A 19,340-nucleotide genomic window follows, 5' to 3' on the forward strand; every position below is an offset into this window, starting at 1 on the left:
TATACCCTTTTTCAAAACTAATACTTTTCACATATTTATATATATACTTGTTTTATTTATTTAATTAATTTCGATATGATTTTAATTATTTCAAACCTATGTATTTTATGTGTACATGTATACATTTTTTTGTTTATTTCAATCATTTGTTTATTAATTTATGTTTGCATATATTTTTATTATTATCTTGCCCATTTATTTGATATTTTGCATGTCATTATCTTATTTATTTATTTATTTATTCATATTATTTCTATGAAATTGTTGTATTTATTATTGATATTTGTTTAAGGGCATCTATTCACACATTCAACATAACATTACACTATCTTTTTACTCAATTTTAAAATAAAACTTTTCAAAATAAGGATAATACTCGTATTTAGGATTTTTCAAGAAAATTGAGTCCTAAAGTATTGGGTTCCGATTTTTTTGGTAAAATCTAACAATCGAGGTTTGCTCTTTAAATCAAACAAAATAAAACTTATCATCGGAATTCAATATGTTGTTTCCTAACGTTTTGGATGTGACACGTTGATTTCTCGAGATAAAGATTTTAAAGAAATAAAGGAAATATTGAATGTTTGGGATTTTAAGAAATTGTGGCCTAATGTATTGGGCGCGATTTCTTCATAAATTTTAAACAATTAGATATTTTCTTAAATTTTATTACATGAATTTTGAATAACTCATTGTGAAGAGAATAAAATGTTGTGCCCTAACGCATTGGGTGTGATATTTTCTTTTCAAAATGAGAAGGTCTTAATAAATAGTTTAATTTAATTACGATTGGAGCGGTGGAGCGGGCTAAGTAAGCAAGCCTTATCCGTGAAGTTGCAAGTGAGGCGATGAAGATGACAAATCTTATCTCCCTGAAGTTGCAGTGGAGCAGATTAAAGTCGATAATCCTATCTCCCCGAAGTTGCAGTAGAGCGGATTAAAATCACAGATCTTATCTCTCTGAAGTTGCAGAGAGCAGGTCGCATCTAGTCTTATCTCCCTGAAGTTGCAGTGGAGCAGGCTAAGTAAGCAAGTCTTATCCTCCTGAAGTTGCAGTGAGGCAGACTGAAGATGGCAAATCTTATCTTCTTAAAGTTGCACTGGAGCAGATTAAAGCCGACAATCTTATCTCCCTGAAGTTACAGTGGAGCAGATTAAAATCACAGATCTTATCTCTCTAAAGTTACAGAGAGCAGATTGCATCTAGTCTTATCTCCTGAAGTTGCAATGGAGCGGACTAAGTTGGCAAATCTTATATTCTTGAAGTTGCGAGTGGAGCGATTAAAGCGATAATCCTATCTCCACGAAGTTGCGATGGAATAGACTAAGATAGCAAATATTGTTCTTTTGAAAAGTTACAGAGGTGTAAGTCATATCTCCTTGAAGTTGCGATGGATTGGATCGAAACACCAAAGGTTATACCTCGAAGACGAGAAGGTTAGAATGAGGCTCAAGAAGAAGAGTACCAAGGTCCACCACAACCAGCAAAATTAGGCATTTTTAAAGCCTTTGCTCGTTCTCGTTTCATGACAACAAGCAAAGAGGGCAGCTATAATCCCCAATTTGTACCGGGCGTACCTGTAAACAATAAAATGAAAGCAGTAAGATTACAGACGGGCTACAAGGCCCAAACCAAAACAAAGCAGTGGCCCAAATTACGGTGGCCCAAAACAGAGGGAAAACCCAAGTGTTTCTAAGCTTCAGCCGTCGCAACTCCAAATCTCCCACGAAGGCGAATCTCCATGGATTTTCACCTGCACATCAAAGGAAAACAAAAATGGAAAGGGAATCAAAGATTTGTAAATCAAATAAAGAAACAGATTTGTTTCTTCTTTAGATTTATTCCATTCGGCTATAAAATAGCCATTGTAACAACTGTAACAAGGATCGAATTTAAAATCAATAAAACAACTATTTCCACAATCGAAAGCAACAAATACCAAGAGCAACGATCGATTCAAGGGTTGATATTTACCGTTTTTAGATTTTTATTTAATTTTATCTGAATAAAAAACAAATAAAAGGAAAGAGGTAACCTTTGAAGGTGCCTAGATCACCGTGAAACGACCGAGGAGCCACCCCGAGGATCGGGCCAAAAGCGAAAGGTTTCGTGATTTTTCGAGGCTTTTTTGATATTTTGAAGGATTTGAACCCGATTTGGGTATAAGGGGTTTGAAAGGCGAATAGGGATTTCCCCTTTTCCGACCACATATGGCGGTGCAAATCACCGGATATCGTGGCCGCACGGTGACCGATTAACGGCCGATGATGAACAGAGGGCCGGTGCGGAGGTTAAGAGCTTTTTCGGAGGGATTTTCTGTCTTTTTTTAATGAAGGAATGAATTTTTTTTATAATTTTGGCTTAAATAGCCGATTGAAAACGGCACTGTTTGAAGGAGGGGGGATCCGTGCGTCGACCCGACCCGGACTCAGGATCCGCGTGTTTTTCAAGCGGAGGGGCAAATTGCGCTTTTGGCCCCTCTGCCTTTTAATATATTTCCAATTAGTTTTTTTTGTTTTTTAAATTCGTCCTTTAATTTATTTTAATTTCAATTTAACCTTTTTGAACGGCGCCGTTTTAGAGGAGAAGGAAAATTGCCCTTCCAGCCCCTCTATGTAATTCGCGCGTTCAATTTAATCCTCCAGACTTTATTTATTTGCGGATTTACCCCAGTATTTTTACTTGCAATCCAATTTAGTCTTTTTATATATTTTTCTTAAAATCAATTAATTTTGATAATGTAATTGTTATTTTTTATTTTATGATTTTCATGTGTAATTATTATTATTTTATATATATATGTATATTTATTTTTATGTACGTATTTATACCCTTTTTTCAAAACTAATACTTTTCACATATTTATATATATACTTGTTTTATTTATTTAATTAATTTCGATATGATTTTAATTATTTCAAACCTATGTATTTTTATGTGTACATGTATACATTTTTTTGTTTATTTCAATCATTTGTTTATTAATTTATGTTTGCATATATTTTTATTATTATCTTGCCCATTTATTTGATATTTTGCATGTCATTATCTTATTTATTTATTTATTTATTCATATTATTTCTATGAAATTGTTGTATTTATTATTGATATTTGTTTAAGGGGCATCTATTCACACATTCAACATAACATTACACTATCTTTTTACTCAATTTTAAAATAAAACTTTTCAAAATAAGGATAATACTCGTATTTAGGATTTTTCAAGAAAATTGAGTCCTAACGTATTGGGTTCCGATTTTTTTTTGTAAAATCTAACAATCGAGGTTTGCTCTTTAAATCAAACAAAATAAAACTTATCATCGGGAATTCAATATGTTGTTTCCTAACGTTTTGGATGTGACACGTTGATTTCTCGAGATAAAGATTTTTAAAGAAATAAAGGAAATATTGAATGTTTGGGATTTTAAGAAATTGTGGCCTAATGTATTGGGCCGCGATTTCTTCATAAATTTTAAACAATTAGATATTTTCTTAAATTTTATTACATGAATTTTTGAATAACTCATTGTGAAGAGAATAAAATGTTGTGCCCTAACGCATTGGGTGTGATATTTTTCTTTTCAAAATGAGAAGGTCTTAATAAATAGTTTAATTTAATTACAGTGGAGCAGTGGAGCAGGCTAAGTAAGCAAGCCTTATCCGCGTGAAGTTGCAGTGAGGCAGACTGAAGATGACAAATCTTATCTCCCTGAAGTTGCAGTGGAGCAGATTAAAGTCGATAATCCTATCTCCCCGAAGTTGCAGTAGAGCGGATTAAAATCACAGATCTTATCTCTCTGAAGTTGCAGAGAGCAGGTCGCATCTAGTCTTATCTCCCTGAAGTTGCAGTGGAGCAGGCTAAGTAAGCAAGTCTTATCCTCCTGAAGTTGCAGTGAGGCAGACTGAAGATGGCAAATCTTATCTTCTTAAAGTTGCCTTTGAGCGATTAAAGCCGACAATCTTATCTCCACGAAGTTACGATGGAGCGATTAAAATCACAGATCTTATCTCTCTAAAGTTACTGAGAGCAGATTGCATCTAGTCTTATCTCCTGAAGTTGCAATGGAGCAGACTAAGTTGGCAAATCTTATATTCTTGAAGTTGCAGTGGAGCAGATTAAAGCTGATAATCCTATCTCCCTGAAGTTGCAGTGGAATAGACTAAGATAGCAAATATTGTTCTTTTGAAAAGTTCTGAGGTGTAAGTCATATCTCCTTGAAGTTGCAGTGGATTGGATCGAAACACCAAAGGTTATACCTCTGAAGACGCAGAAGGTTAGAATGAGGCTCAAGAAGAAGAGTACCAAGGTCCACCACAACCAGGCAAAATTAGGCATTTTTTAAAGCCTTTGCTCCGTTCTCGTTTCATGACAACAAGCAAGAGGGCAGCTATAATCCCCAATTTGTACCCGGGCGTACCAGTAAACAATAAAATGAAAGCAGTAAGATTACAGACGGGCTACAAGGCCCAAACCAAAACAAAGCGGTGGCCCAAATTACGGTGGCCCAAAAGCAGAGGAAAACCCAAGTGTTTCTAAGCTTCACCGTCGCAACTCCAAATCTCCCACGAAGTAGAATCTCCATGGATTTTCACCGCACATCAAAGGAAAACAAAATGGAAAGGGAATCAAAGATTTGTAAATCAAATAAAAAGCAGATTTGTTTCTTCTTTAGATTTATTCCATTCGCTATAAAATAGCCATTGTAACACTTGTAACAAGGATCCGAATTTAAAATCAATAAAACAACTATTTCACAATCGAAAACAAACAAATACCAAGAGCAACGATCGATTCAAGGGTTGATATTTACTGTTTTTAGATTTTTTATTTAATTTTATACTGAATAAAAAACAAATAAAAGGAAAGAGGTAACCTTTTGAAGGTGCCTAGATCACCGTGAAACGACCGAGGAGCCACCCCGAGGATCGATGGCCAAAAACCGAAAGGTTTCGTGATTTTTCGAGGCTTTTCTTGATATTTTGAAGGATTTGAACCCGATTTGGGTATAAGGGGTTTGAAAGGCGAATAGGGATTTCCCCTTTTCCACCACCGCATATGGCGGTGCCGATCACCGGATATCGGTGGCGCCGCACGGTGATGAAACGATCGCCGATGATGAACGAGGCCGGTGCCGGAGGTTAAGAGCTTTTTGGAGGATTTTCATCTTTTTAATGAAGGAATGAATTTTTTATAATTTTGGCTTAAATAGCCGATTGAAAAGCAACCTTTGTTTGAAGGAGGGGGATCCGTCGTCGACCCGACCGGACTCGAGATCCGTGTTTTTCAAGCGGAGGGCAAATTGCGCTTTGGGCCCTCGCCTTTTAATATATTTCAATTAGTTTTTTGTTTTTAAATTAGTCCTTTAATTTATTTTAATTTCAATTTAACCTTTTGAACGGCGCCGTTTTAGAGGAGAAGGAAAATTGCCCTTCCAGCCCCTCTATGTAATTCGCGCGTTCAATTTAATCCTCCAGACTTTATTTATTTGTGGATTTACCCCAGTATTTTTACTTGCAATCCAATTTAGTCTTTTTATATATTTTTCTTAAAATCAATTAATTTTGATAATGTAATTGTTATTTTTATTTTATGATTTTCATGTGTAATTATTATTATTTTATATATATATGTATATTTATTTTATGTACGTATTTATACCCTTTTTCAAAACTAATACTTTTCACATATTTATATATATACTTGTTTTATTTATTTAATTAATTTCGATATGATTTTAATTATTTCAAACCTATGTATTTTATGTGTACATGTATACATTTTTTTGTTTATTTCAATCATTTGTTTATTAATTTATGTTTGCATATATTTTTATTATTATCTTGCCCATTTATTTGATATTTTGCATGTCATTATCTTATTTATTTATTTATTTATTCATATTATTTCTATGAAATTGTTGTATTTATTATTGATATTTGTTTAAGGGCATCTATTCACACATTCAACATAACATTACACTATCTTTTTACTCAATTTTAAAATAAAACTTTTCAAAATAAGGATAATACTCGTATTTAGGATTTTTCAAGAAAATTGAGTCCTAACGTATTGGGTTCCGATTTTTTTTTGTAAAATCTAACAATCGAGGTTTGCTCTTTAAATCAAACAAAATAAAACTTATCATCGGAATTCAATATGTTGTTTCCTAACGTTTTGGATGTGACACGTTGATTTCTCGAGATAAAGATTTTAAAGAAATAAAGGAAATATTGAATGTTTGGGATTTTAAGAAATTGTGGCCTAATGTATTGGGCGCGATTTCTTCATAAATTTTAAACAATTAGATATTTTCTTAAATTTTATTACATGAATTTTGAATAACTCATTGTGAAGAGAATAAAATGTTGTGCCCTAACGCATTGGGTGTGATATTTTCTTTTCAAAATGAGAAGGTCTTAATAAATAGTTTAATTTAATTACGGTGGAGCGGTGGGCGAGCTAAGTAAGCAAGCCTTATCCGCGTGAAGTTGCGATGAAAGAGGTGAAGATGACAAATCTTATCTCCCTGAAGTTGCAGTGGAGAAGATTAAAGTCGATAATCCTATCTCCCTGAAGTTGCAGTAGAGCGGATTAAAATCACAGATCTTATCTCTCTGAAGTTGCAGAGAGCAGGTCGCATCTAGTCTTATCTCCCTGAAGTTGCAGTGGAGCAGGCTAAGTAAGCAAGTCTTATCCTCCTGAAGTTGCAGTGAGGCGGACTGAAGATGGAAAATCTTATCTCCCTGAAGTTGCAGTGGAGCAGATTAAAGCCGACAATCCTATCTCCCTGAAGTTACAGTGGAGTGGATTAAAATCACAAATCTTATCGCTCTGAAGTTGCAGAGAGTAGATTGCATCTAGTCTTATCTCCCTGAAGTTGCAGTGGGACAGACTAAGTAAGCAAGTCTTATCCTCCTGAAGTTGCAGTGAGGCAGACTGAAGATGGCAAATCTTATCTTCTTAAAGTTGCACTGGAGCAGATTAAAGCCGACAATCTTATCTCCCTGAAGTTACAGTGGAGCAGATTAAAATCACAGATCTTATCTCTCTAAAGTTACAGAGAGCAGATTGCATCTAGTCTTATCTCCCTGAAGTTGCAATGGAGCAGACTAAGTTGGCAAATCTTATATTCTTGAAGTTGCAGTGGAGCAGATTAAAGCTGATAATCCTATCTCCCTGAAGTTGCAGTGGAATAGACTAAGATAGCAAATATTGTTCTTTTGAAAAGTTACTGGGTGTAAGTCATATCTCCTTGAAGTTGAAGTGGATTGGATCGAAACACCAAAGGTTATACCTCTGAAGACGCAGAAGGTTAGAATGAGGCTCAAGAAGAAGAGTACCAAGGTCCACCACAACCAGGCAAAATTAGGTATTTTTTAAAGCCTTTGCTCCGTTCTCGTTTCATGACAACAAGCAAAGAGGGGCAGCTATAATACCCAATTTGTACCCGGGCCGTACCAGGTAAACAATAAAATGAAAACAGTAAGATTACAAGCGGGCTACAAGGCCCAAACCAAAACAAAGCGTGGCCCAAATTACGGTGGCCCAAAAGCAGAGGAAAACCAAGTGTTTCTAAGCTTGGTAGTCGCAACTCCAAATCTCCCACGAAGGCGAATCTCCATGGATTTTCACTGCGCATCAAAGGAAAACAAAAATGGAAAGGGAATCAAAGATATGTAAATCAAATAAAAAAGCAGATTTGTTTCTTCTTTAGATTTATTCCATTCGGCTATAAAATAGCCATTGTAACAACTTGTAACAAGGATCGAATTTAAAATCAATAAAACAACTATTTCCACAATCGAAAACAAACAAATACCAAGAGCAACGATCGATTCAAGGGTTGATATTTACGTTTTTATATTTTTATTTAATTTTATCTGAATAAAAGACAAATAAAAGGAAAGAGGTAACCTTTTGAAGGTGCCTAGATCACCGTGAAACGACCGAGGGAGCCACCCCCGAGGATCAGTGGCCAAAAACTGAAAGGTTTCGTGATTTTTCGAGGCTTTTTGCTGATATTTTTGAAGGATTTGAACCCAGATTTGGGTATAAGGGGGTTTGAAAGGCCGAATAGGGGATTTCCCCCTTTTCTAGCCACCGCATATGGCGGTGCCGTCACCGGATATCGGTGGCCGGCACGGTGACCGACGACCGGCCGATGACTGAACCAGAGGCCGGTGCCCGGAGGTTAAGAGCTTTTTCGGAGGGATTTTCTGTCTTTTTTTAATGAAGGAATGAATTTTTTTTATAATTTTGGCTTAAATAGCCGATTGAAAACGGCACTGTTTGAAGGAGGGGGGATCCGTGCGTCGACCCGACCCGGACTCAGGATCCGCGTGTTTTTCAAGCGGAGGGGCAAATTGCGCTTTTGGCCCCTCTGCCTTTTAATATATTTCCAATTAGTTTTTTTTTGTTTTTTAAAATCGTCCTTTAATTTATTTTAAATTTCAATTTAACCCTTTTGAACGGCGCCGTTTTAGAGGAGAAGGAAAATTGCCCTTCCAGCCCCTCTATGTAATTCGCGCGTTCAATTTAATCCTCCAGACTTTATTTATTTGCGGATTTACCCCAGTATTTTTACTTGCAATCCAATTTAGTCTTTTTATATATTTTTCTTAAAATCAATTAATTTTGATAATGTAATTGTTATTTTTTTATTTTATGATTTTCATGTGTAATTATTATTATTTTATATATATATGTATATTTATTTTTATGTACGTATTTATACCCTTTTTCAAAACTAATACTTTTCACATATTTATATATATACTTGTTTTATTTATTTAATTAATTTCGATATGATTTTAATTATTTCAAACCTATGTATTTTTATGTGTACATGTATACATTTTTTTGTTTATTTCAATCATTTGTTTATTAATTTATGTTTGCATATATTTTTTATTATTATCTTGCCCATTTATTTGATATTTTGCATGTCATTATCTTATTTATTTATTTATTTATTCATATTATTTCTATGAAATTGTTGTATTTATTATTGATATTTGTTTAAGGGCATCTATTCACACATTCAACATAACATTACACTATCTTTTTACTCAATTTTAAAATAAAACTTTTCAAAATAAGGATAATACTCGTATTTAGGATTTTTCAAGAAAATTGAGTCCTAACGTATTGGGTTCGATTTTTTTGTAAAATCTAACAATCGAGGTTTGCTCTTTAAATCAAACAAAATAAAACTTATCATCGGAATTCAATATGTTGTTTCCTAACGTTTTGGATGTGACACGTTGATTTCTCGAGATAAAGATTTTAAAGAAATAAAGGAAATATTGAATGTTTGGGATTTTAAGAAATTGTGGCCTAATGTATTGGGCCGCGATTTCTTCATAAATTTTAAACAATTAGATATTTTCTTAAATTTTATTACATGAATTTTTGAATAACTCATTGTGAAGAGAATAAAATGTTGTGCCCTAACGCATTGGGTGTGATATTTTTCTTTTCAAAATGAGAAGGTCTTAATAAATAGTTTAATTTAATTACAGTGGAGCAGTGGAGCAGGCTAAGTAAGCAAGCCTTATCCGCGTGAAGTTGCAGTGAGGCAGACTGAAGATGACAAATCTTATCTCCCTGAAGTTGCAGTGGAGCAGATTAAAGTCGATAATCCTATCTCCCTGAAGTTGCAGTAGAGCGGATTAAAATCACAGATCTTATCTCTCTGAAGTTGCAGAGAGCAGGTCGCATCTAGTCTTATCTCCCTGAAGTTGCAGTGGAGCAGGCTAAGTAAGCAAGTCTTATCCTCCTGAAGTTGCAGTGAGGCGGACTGAAGATGGAAAATCTTATCTCCCTGAAGTTGCAGTGGAGCAGATTAAAGCCGACAATCCTATCTCCCTGAAGTTACAGTGGAGTGGATTAAAATCACAAATCTTATCGCTCTGAAGTTGCAGAGAGTAGATTGCATCTAGTCTTATCTCCCTGAAGTTGCAGTGGGACAGACTAAGTAAGCAAGTCTTATCCTCCTGAAGTTGCAGTGAGGCAGACTAAAGATGGCAAATCTTATCTTCTTAAATTTGCACTGGAGCAGATTAAAGCCGACAATCTTATCTCCCTGAAGTTGCAGTGGAGCAGATTAAAATCACAGATCTTATCTCTCTAAAGTTACAGAGAGCAGATTGCATCTAGTCTTATCTCCCTGAAGTTGCAATGGAGCAGACTAAGTTGGCAAATCTTATATTCTTGAAGTTGCAGTGGAGCAGATTAAAGCTGATAATCCTATCTCCCTGAAGTTGCAGTGGAATAGACTAAGATAGCAAATATTGTTACATTGAAAAGTTGAGGTGTAAGTCATATCTCCTTGAAGTTGCAGTGGATTGGATCGAAACACCAAAGGTTATACCTCTGAAGACGCAGAAGGTTAGAATGAGGCTCAAGAAGAAGAGTACCAAGGTCCACCACAACCAGGCAAAATTAGGCATTTTTTAAAGCCTTTGCTCCGTTCTCGTTTCATGACAACAAGCAAAGAGGGGCAGCTATAATACCCAATTTGTACCCGGGCCGTACCAGGTAAACAATAAAATGAAAACAGTAAGATTACAGACGGGCTACAAGGCCCAAACCAAAACAAAGCAGTGGCCCAAATTACAGTGGCCCAAAACAGAGGGAAAACCCAAGTGTTTCTAAGCTTCAGCCGTCGCAACTCCAAATCTCCCACGAAGGCCGAATCTCCATGGATTTTCACCTGCGCATCAAAGGAAAACAAAAATGGAAAGGGAATCAAAGATTTGTAAATCAAATAAAGAAACAGATTTGTTTCTTCTTTAGATTTATTCCATTCGGCTATAAAATAGCCATTGTAACACTGTAACAAGGATCTGAATTTAAAATCAATAAAAACAACTATTTCCACAATCGAAAACAGCAAATACCAAGAGCAACGATCGATTCAAGGGTTGATATTTACCGTTTTTTATATTTTTTATTTAATTTTATACGAATAAAAAGACAAATAAAAAGGAAAGAGGTAACCTTTTGAAGGTGCCTAGATCACCGTGAAACGACCGAGGGAGCCACCCCCGAGGATCAGTGGCCAAAAACTGAAAGGTTTCGTGATTTTTCGAGGCTTTTTGCTGATATTTTTGAAGGATTTGAACCCAGATTTGGGTATAAGGGGGTTTGAAAGGCCGAATAGGGGATTTCCCCCTTTTCTAGCCACCGCATATGGCGGTGCCATCACCGGATATCGTTGGCCGGCACGGTGACCGACAACCGCCGATGATCTGAACAGTAGGTGCGGAGGTTAAGAGCTTTTCGGAGGATTTTACATCTTTTTTAATGAAGGAATGAATTTTTTATAATTTTGGCTTAAATAGCCGATTAAGCAACCTTTGTTTGAAGGAGGGGGATCCGTCGTCGACCCGAGCCGGACTCGAGATCGCGTGTTTTTCAAGCGGAGGGCAAATTGCGCTTTTGGCCCTCGCCTTTTAATATATTTCCAATTAGTTTTTTTTTGGTTTTTAAAATCGTCCTTTAATTTATTTTAAATTTCAATTTAACCCTTTTGAACGGCGCCGTTTTAGAGGAGAAGGAAAATTGCCCTTCCAGCCCCTCTATGTAATTCGCGCGTTCAATTTAATCCTCAGACTTTATTTATTTTGGATTTACCCAGTATTTTTACTTGCAATCCAATTTAGTCTTTTTATATATTTTTCTTAAAATCAATTAATTTTGATAATGTAATTGTTATTTTTTATTTTATGATTTTCATGTGTAATTATTATTATTTTATATATATATGTATATTTATTTTTATGTAATATTTATACCCTTTTTTCAAAACTAATACTTTTCACATATTTATATATATACTTGTTTTATTTATTTAATTAATTTCGATATGATTTTAATTATTTCAAACCTATGTATTTTTATGTGTACATGTATACATTTTTTTGTTTATTTCAATCATTTGTTTATTAATTTATGTTTGCATATATTTTTATTATTATCTTGCCCATTTATTTGATATTTTGCATGTCATTATCTTATTTATTTATTTATTTATTCATATTATTTCTATGAAATTGTTGTATTTATTATTGATATTTGTTTAAGGGCATCTATTCACACATTCAACATAACATTACACTATCTTTTTACTCAATTTTAAAATAAAACTTTTCAAAATAAGGATAATACTCGTATTTAGGATTTTTCAAGAAAATTGAGTCCTAACGTATTGGGTTCCGATTTTTTTGTAAAATCTAACAATCGAGGTTTGCTCTTTAAATCAAACAAAATAAAACTTATCATCGAAATTCAATATGTTGTTTCCTAACGTTTTGGATGTGACACGTTGATTTCTCGAGATAAAGATTTTAAAGAAATAAAGGAAATATTGAATGTTTGGGATTTTAAGAAATTGTGGCCTAATGTATTGGGCGCGATTTCTTCATAAATTTTAAACAATTAGATATTTTCTTAAATTTTATTACATGAATTTTTGAATAACTCATTGTGAAGAGAATAAAATGTTGTGCCCTAACGCATTGGGTGTGATATTTTTCTTTTCAAAATGAGAAGGTCTTAATAAATAGTTTAATTTAATTACGATTGGAGCGGTGGAGCGAGGCTAAGTAAGCAAGCCTTATCCGCGTGAAGTTGCAGTGAGGCAGACCGAAGATGACAAATCTTATCTCCCTGAAGTTGCAGTGGAGCAGATTAAAGTCGATAATCCTATCTCCCCGAAGTTGCGATGGGCGGATTAAAATCACAGATCTTATCTCTCGAAGTTGCGAGAGGCAGGTGCATCTAGTCTTATCTCCACGAAGTTGCGAGTGGAGGCGGAGCTAAGTAAGCAAGTCTTATCCTCCCGAAGTTGCGGTGAGGCGGATGAAGATGGAAAATCTTATCTCCCTGAAGTTGCAGTGGAGCAGATTAAAGCCGACAATCCTATCTCCCTGAAGTTACAGTGGAGTGGATTAAAATCACAAATCTTATCGCTCTGAAGTTGCAGAGAGTAGATTGCATCTAGTCTTATCTCCCTGAAGTTGCAGTGGGACAGACTAAGTAAGCAAGTCTTATCCTCCTGAAGTTGCAGTGAGGCAGACTGAAGATGGCAAATCTTATCTTCTTAAAGTTGCACTGGAGCAGATTAAAGCCGACAATCTTATCTCCCTGAAGTTGCAGTGGAGCAGATTAAAATCACAGATCTTATCTCTCTAAAGTTACAGAGAGCAGATTGCATCTAGTCTTATCTCCCTGAAGTTGCAATGGAGCAGACTAAGTTGGCAAATCTTATATTCTTGAAGTTGCGATGGAGCGATTAAAGGCGATAATCCTATCTCCACGAAGTTGCGATGGAATAGACTAAGATAGCAAATATTGTTCTTTTGAAAAGTTCTTGGGTGTAAGTCATATCTCCTTGAAGTTGCGATGGATTGGATCGAAACACCAAAGGTTATACCTCTGAAGACGAGAAGGTTAGAATGAGGCTCAAGAAGAAGAGTACCAAGGTCCACCACAACGAGGCAAAATTAGGCATTTTTAAAGCCTTTGCTCCGTTCTCGTTTCATGACAAAAAGCAAAGAGGGGCACTATAATACCCAATTTGTGCGGGCCGTACCGAGTAAACAATAAAATGAAAATAGTAAGATTACAGACGGGCTACAAGGCCCAAACCAAAACAAAGCAATGGCCCAAATTACGGTGGCTCAAAAGCAGGAGGAAAACCCAAGTGTTTCTAAGCTTCAGTCGCAACTCCAAATCTCCCACGAAGGCGAATCTCCATGGATTTTCACCGCACATCAAAGGAAAACAAAATGGAAAGGGAATCAAAGATTTGTAAATCAAATAAAAAATGATTTGTTTCTTCTTTAGATTTATTCCATTCGGCTATAAAATAGCCATTGTAACCTTGTAACAAGGATCGAATTTAAAATCAATAAAACAACTATTTCCACAATCGAAAGCAACAAATACCAAAGCAACGATCGATTCAAGGGTTGATATTTACCGTTTTTATATTTTTATTTAATTTTATACGAATAAAAAACAAATAAAAGGAAAGAGGTAACCTTTTGAAGGTGCCTAGATCACCGTGAAACGACCGAGGAGCCACCCCGAGGATCAAGGGCCAAAAGCGAAAGGTTTCGTGATTTTTGAGGCTTTTTTGATATTTTTGAAGGATTTGAACCCGATTTGGGTATAAGGGGTTTGAAAGGCGAATAGGGATTTCCCCTTTCCGACCATCAGCATATGGCGGTCTTGATCACCGGATATAGGCGGTAAACGGTGACCAAACGACCGCCGATGATGAACCGAGGTAGGTGCTTGGAGGTTAAGAGCTTTTTGGAGGATTTTTGTCTTTTTAATGAAGGAATGAATTTTTTATAATTTTGGCTTAAATAGCCGATTAAGCAACCTTTGTTTGAAGGAGGAGGATCCGTCGTCGACAGGCCGGACTCGAGATCGCGTGTTTTTCAAGCGGAGGGCAAATTGCGCTTTTGGCCCTCGCCTTTTAATATATTTCAATTAGTTTTTTGTTTTTAAATTAGTCCTTTAATTTATTTTAATTTCAATTTAACCCTTTTGAGCAGTAGTTTTAGAGGAGAAGGAAAATTGCCCTTCCATTCCTCTATGTAATTCGCGTTCAATTTAATCCTCAGACTTTATTTATTTGCGGATTTACCCAGTATTTTTACTTGCAATCCAATTTAGTCTTTTATATATTTTTCTTAAAATCAATTAATTTTGATAATGTAATTGTTATTTTTTATTTTAGAAAAATTAATTTTTTCCCCAAAAAAGGAAATTTTCCCAATTTCAATTCTAAAATTTGGGGAAATAAAAAAAAAGGGAAATGGAAAAGAAAAATTTTAATTGTTAAAATTAAAGAAAAAGGTTATCCTTAAAGGAAAGGGAAAAAATTTTAAAAATAAAGAAGATAAAAATTTCCCCAAACCCGAAAAAATAGGTTTTTCCTTTGTCTTTTTCTCCCGGAACAAAAACAAAGAGGGGGTTTTTTAAAATTTAAACAAAAAAAAAAAAAAAAATTTAAAGGGCCCAAAGGAAAAACAAAAAAAGGTGGAAAAAAAATTTTTACCCCAAAAAAAAAAAAATTTTCCCCCCTTTTGGGGGAAAAATTTAACCAAATTAAACGAAGGGTTTCCGGTTTTTGGAAAAAAAGGAAAAAAAAAAATTTTAAAAACAAAGAAAAAAACTCAAAAGGGGATTTTCCTTTTATTTTTAACAAAAACAAATTTTGGGGCCTTTTTAAAATCAAAAATTTTTTTAAAAAAAAAAAAATTTTTAAAGGTTTTTGAAAAAACCCTTTATAAATTTTTTTAAAAATAAAAACTTTTTAAAAAAAGGTAAATTTTAAAAATTTTTGTAAAAGAAAAAGGGAATTTTTTTATAAAAGAAAAATTTGTATTTTTTTTAAAAATTTTTCCCAAAATAAATTTTTTTAACGGGGAAATTTTTCCCCTTTTAATTTTTTCCCTTTTTTTTTTTTTTTTAATTTTATTTTTCTTTTAATTTTTTTTGGGAAAAATTTGCCCCAAACCCATTAAATTTTTATTAAAACTTTTTTGGGGATTTTTTTTTTTAAAAATTTATTTTTTAATTTTTTAAAATTAAAAATTTTTTTAAATTTTTTTAAAAATTTTTTTTAAAAAGGGGAAATTTTTGGTTTTTTTTTAAAAATTTTTCAATTTTTTTTGTTTTTTAAATTTTAAAAAATTTTTAAAAATTTTTAATTTTTTTTTTTTTTTTTTTTGGAAAAAATTTTTTTGTTTTTTTAAAGATTTTAAAAATTTAAAATTTATTTTTTGGTTTTAAAAGTTTTTTTTAAAATAAATTTTTCTTTTAAATAAATTTTTTAAAAAAATTAATTTAATTTTTTAAATTATTTTTTTTTTTAAATTTAAATATTTTTTTAAAAAATAAAATTTTTTTAATTTTAATTTTTTTTATTTTAAAATTTTTAAAAAAAATATTTTTAAATTTAATTTTAAATTTGGGGGTTTTTTTAAAATTATTTTTTAATTTTTCAAATTTGAAAATTTTGGAAAAATTTTAACATTTTTTACCAAATTTTAAATTTAAAATTTTATTTTCTAAATTAAAACCCCATTTGAATTTGGAAACAAAATTTTTTAAATTTATTCCCGAATTGGGGGATTTAAATAAATTTTTTGAATTTTCCCAAAAATTCATTTTCCCAAAATTTTTCCAATAAAAAATCTTTTGAATTAAGATGAGGGAAAATTTTTATTTTTTAAATTCTTTGGGGGAAAATTTTTTCCCAAAAACAAAAAAAACCAAATTTAATTTTTTCAGGGTTATTACCTTTTTCCCTGAAAGGTTTGGGGAAAAAGGAAATTTTTTTTTGAAATTGGGTTTGGAAATTTTGGGTTTATATTAAATTGAAAAAAAAAAGAATTTTGTTTTAAAGTAAGGAATAATTTCCCCAAGGGGGATTAAAAAAAGGTTTTTTTTAATTTAAAGAAAAGGGGCAAACCCCAAAGGGCAAAAACCCTAAAAAGCTTTGGGGCTCAACAACCAAAAAAGGGGGGCAAATTTAAAAAAACCCCAATTCTAAATAAAAAAATTCCCACAAGGCCCAAAACCCCAATTGGGGGCAAAGGAAAACAAGTTTTTTAAGTTGGTTAAATTTCCCAAACCTTAAATTTCCTTTGGGCAAAAAACCAAAATTTAAATCAAAAAAAATTTTTTAAAATAAAAATTTTTAAAAAAGTTTAAGGGTTTAAGTTTTAATTTTTTAAAAATCAAAAAAAAAAACCCGGGCAATCTTTTTTTGAAAATATTAAAAACAAATTTAAAAGGGGTTTTTGAATTAAGGTAACAGGGGGAAAACAAATTTTCCCTTTTCGGGATTTTTTCCCCGGTATTTAAAGGGGAAATTTAAAGGGAAAAAGGCCCCAAAAGAGGGAAAAGGAATTTTAAACCTTTTTGGGGTTTTTTAAAAAGGGCGGGGTTAAAATTTTAGGGGGAATTTAATGAAAAGAAATTTTTTTTGGCTTTAAAAAAAAAAAAAGGGTCCCAAAAAAACCTTTTCCCAAAAAAAAATTTTTTTTTTAATTTTTGTAAATTGTTTAAATTTTTCCCAAAATTTTTTCCCAAAATTTTCCCGCCCAATAAAAAAACAATTTTTAAAAGGGAAAATTTTTTTTAAAATAAAATTTATGGAGCGATGGAGGCTAAGTAAGCAAGCCTTATCGCGTGAAGTTGCAGATGAGGCGTGAAGATGACAAATCTTATCTCCTGAAGTTGCGGTGGAGCAGATTAAAGTCGATAATCCTATCTCCCGAAGTTGCGATGAGCGGATTAAAATCACAGATCTTATCTCTCCGAAGTTGCGAGGCGGTGCATCTAGTCTTATCTCCCGAAGTTGCAGGTGGGCGAGGCTAAGTAATCAAGTCTTATCCTCACGAAGTTGCGGTGAGGCGGACTGAAGATGGAAAATCTTATCTCCCTGAAGTTGCAGTGGAGCAGATTAAAGCCGACAATCCTATCTCCGAGTTACGTGGGCGGATTAAAATCACAAATCTTATCGCTCTGAAGTTGCAGAGAGTAGTGCATCTAGTCTTATCTCCTGAAGTTGCGGTGGGAGGACTAAGTAAGCAAGTCTTATCCTCCTGAAGTTGCGTGAGGAAGGCGAAGTTAGCAAATCTTATCTTCCTAAAGTTGCGTGGAGCGAGTTAAAGCCGACAATCTTATCTCCACGAAGTTGCGATGGAGCGATTAAAATCACAAATCTTATCTCTCTAAAGTTGCGAGAGCAGATTGCATCTAGTCTTATCTCCTGAAGTTGCAATGGAGCAGACTAAGTTGGCAAATCTTATATTCTTGAAGTTGCGATGGAGCGATTAAAGGCGATAATCCTATCTCCACGAAGTTGCGATGGAATAGACTAAGATAGCAAATATTGTTCTTTTGAAAAGTTCGAGGTGTAAGTCCTATCTCCTTGAAGTTGCGTGGAGTGGATCGAAGCACCAAAGCTTATACCTCTGAAGGCGAAGGTCGAAATGAGGCTCAAGAAGAAGAGTACCAAGGTCCGGCCAACGGGCAAAATTAGGCATTTTAAAGCTTGTACCTTTTGAAGGTGCCTAGATCGCGTGAAAGCGGCGAGACCACCACGAGGATTGATGGTAAAGCGAAAGGTTTCATGATTTTTCGAGGCTTTTTTGATATTTTAAAGTTTGAACCGATTTGGGTATAAGGGGTTTGAGAGGCGAATAGGGATTTTCCCTTTTCCGACACCAGATAATGGCGGTGCTATCACCGAGATTGGCTAGATGACTAAACTGGGTGGTGCGGAGGTTAAGAGCTTTTCGAAGGATTTTCTATTTTTTTAATGAAGGGATGAATTTTTTTACAATTTTGGCTTAAATAGTGATTGAAAGCACCGTTTGAAGGGTATCCGTAGCGTCGACGCCAGGACCTAGGATCGCGTGTTTTCATCGAAGGGCAAATTGCGATTTTGGCCCTCCGCCTTTTAATATATTTCCAATTAGTTTTTTAAATTAGTCCTTTAATTTATTTTAAATTTCAATTTAACCCTTTTGAGCGTACGTTTTAAAGGAGAATGGAAAATTGCCCTTCCACCTCTATGTAATTCAATGCGTTCAATTTAGTCCTCCAAACTTTATTTATTTGGGTGTGATATTTTCTTTTCAAAATGAGAAGGTCTTAATAAATAATTTAATTTAATTAAGGATCGCGTTTTTTACTCTCGACTTTAAGACATTAATTAATCAATTTGGTACCAATTTTTGGGCGTTCTACGGTGCTAATCCTTCCTCTGCGTAACTAACTCCCAAATCTTTTTTGAAAGTCGTAGACCAAAGCTATTTTTAGGTGATCCAATCACACCTTAATAAAAGATTGGTGGCGACTCACAATTTTGTTTTTTAAAGTCGACAACTAATTTTAATTTCTTTTCAAAATAAAAAATGGTTTGACGACTTGGCGACTCTGCTTGGGGACATTTTTTAAAAAAATAAGAGAGTCGAGCCACAAAGTTGATTAAATTTTGTCTTATGGTGAAAAATATTTAAAAAAAACAAAAGGAAAATGATTTACCCTTTCGCATTCATTATTATTATTGCCTAATTGGTTATATTTTGCATAATACATCACATGACTTGAATGATCTACCCTTTTAAGTGGGAGTGAGAAACTATTCCTTCGTGAGGTTTTCACATCGTATAGGATAGTGGATCGCTTTGAATACATCGATCGTATGCCTTCGTGAGATTTTCATCTTCATATAGTCATAGGGAAAATGTATTCCGAACCGAACTTGATCTATATGAGCCTATAATGGGTGAAGATCGAGGA

At 33.8% G+C, this 19,340-nt stretch overlaps 1 protein-coding gene across 1 annotated transcript in view; it reads right to left on the reverse strand.

Annotated features, from left to right (window-relative positions):
• Positions 1-1,524: 1,524 nt before the first annotated feature.
• The window catches only part of LOC128032502 (heparanase-like protein 2), a 24,688-nt gene continuing 6,872 nt past the window's right edge, over positions 1,525-19,340 (reverse strand). Inside the window, exons 5-6 of the mRNA XM_052620875.1 lie at positions 1,660-1,754; positions 1,525-1,578 (exon numbers count right to left, since the gene is read on the reverse strand). Of these exons, the coding sequence (XP_052476835.1) occupies positions 1,525-1,578; positions 1,660-1,754 (149 nt within the window). The remainder of the gene's footprint in view (positions 1,579-1,659; positions 1,755-19,340) is intronic.

Source organism: Gossypium raimondii, chromosome 9, assembly GCF_025698545.1.
Source record: "Gossypium raimondii isolate GPD5lz chromosome 9, ASM2569854v1, whole genome shotgun sequence".
NCBI lineage: Eukaryota > Viridiplantae > Streptophyta > Magnoliopsida > Malvales > Malvaceae > Gossypium > Gossypium raimondii.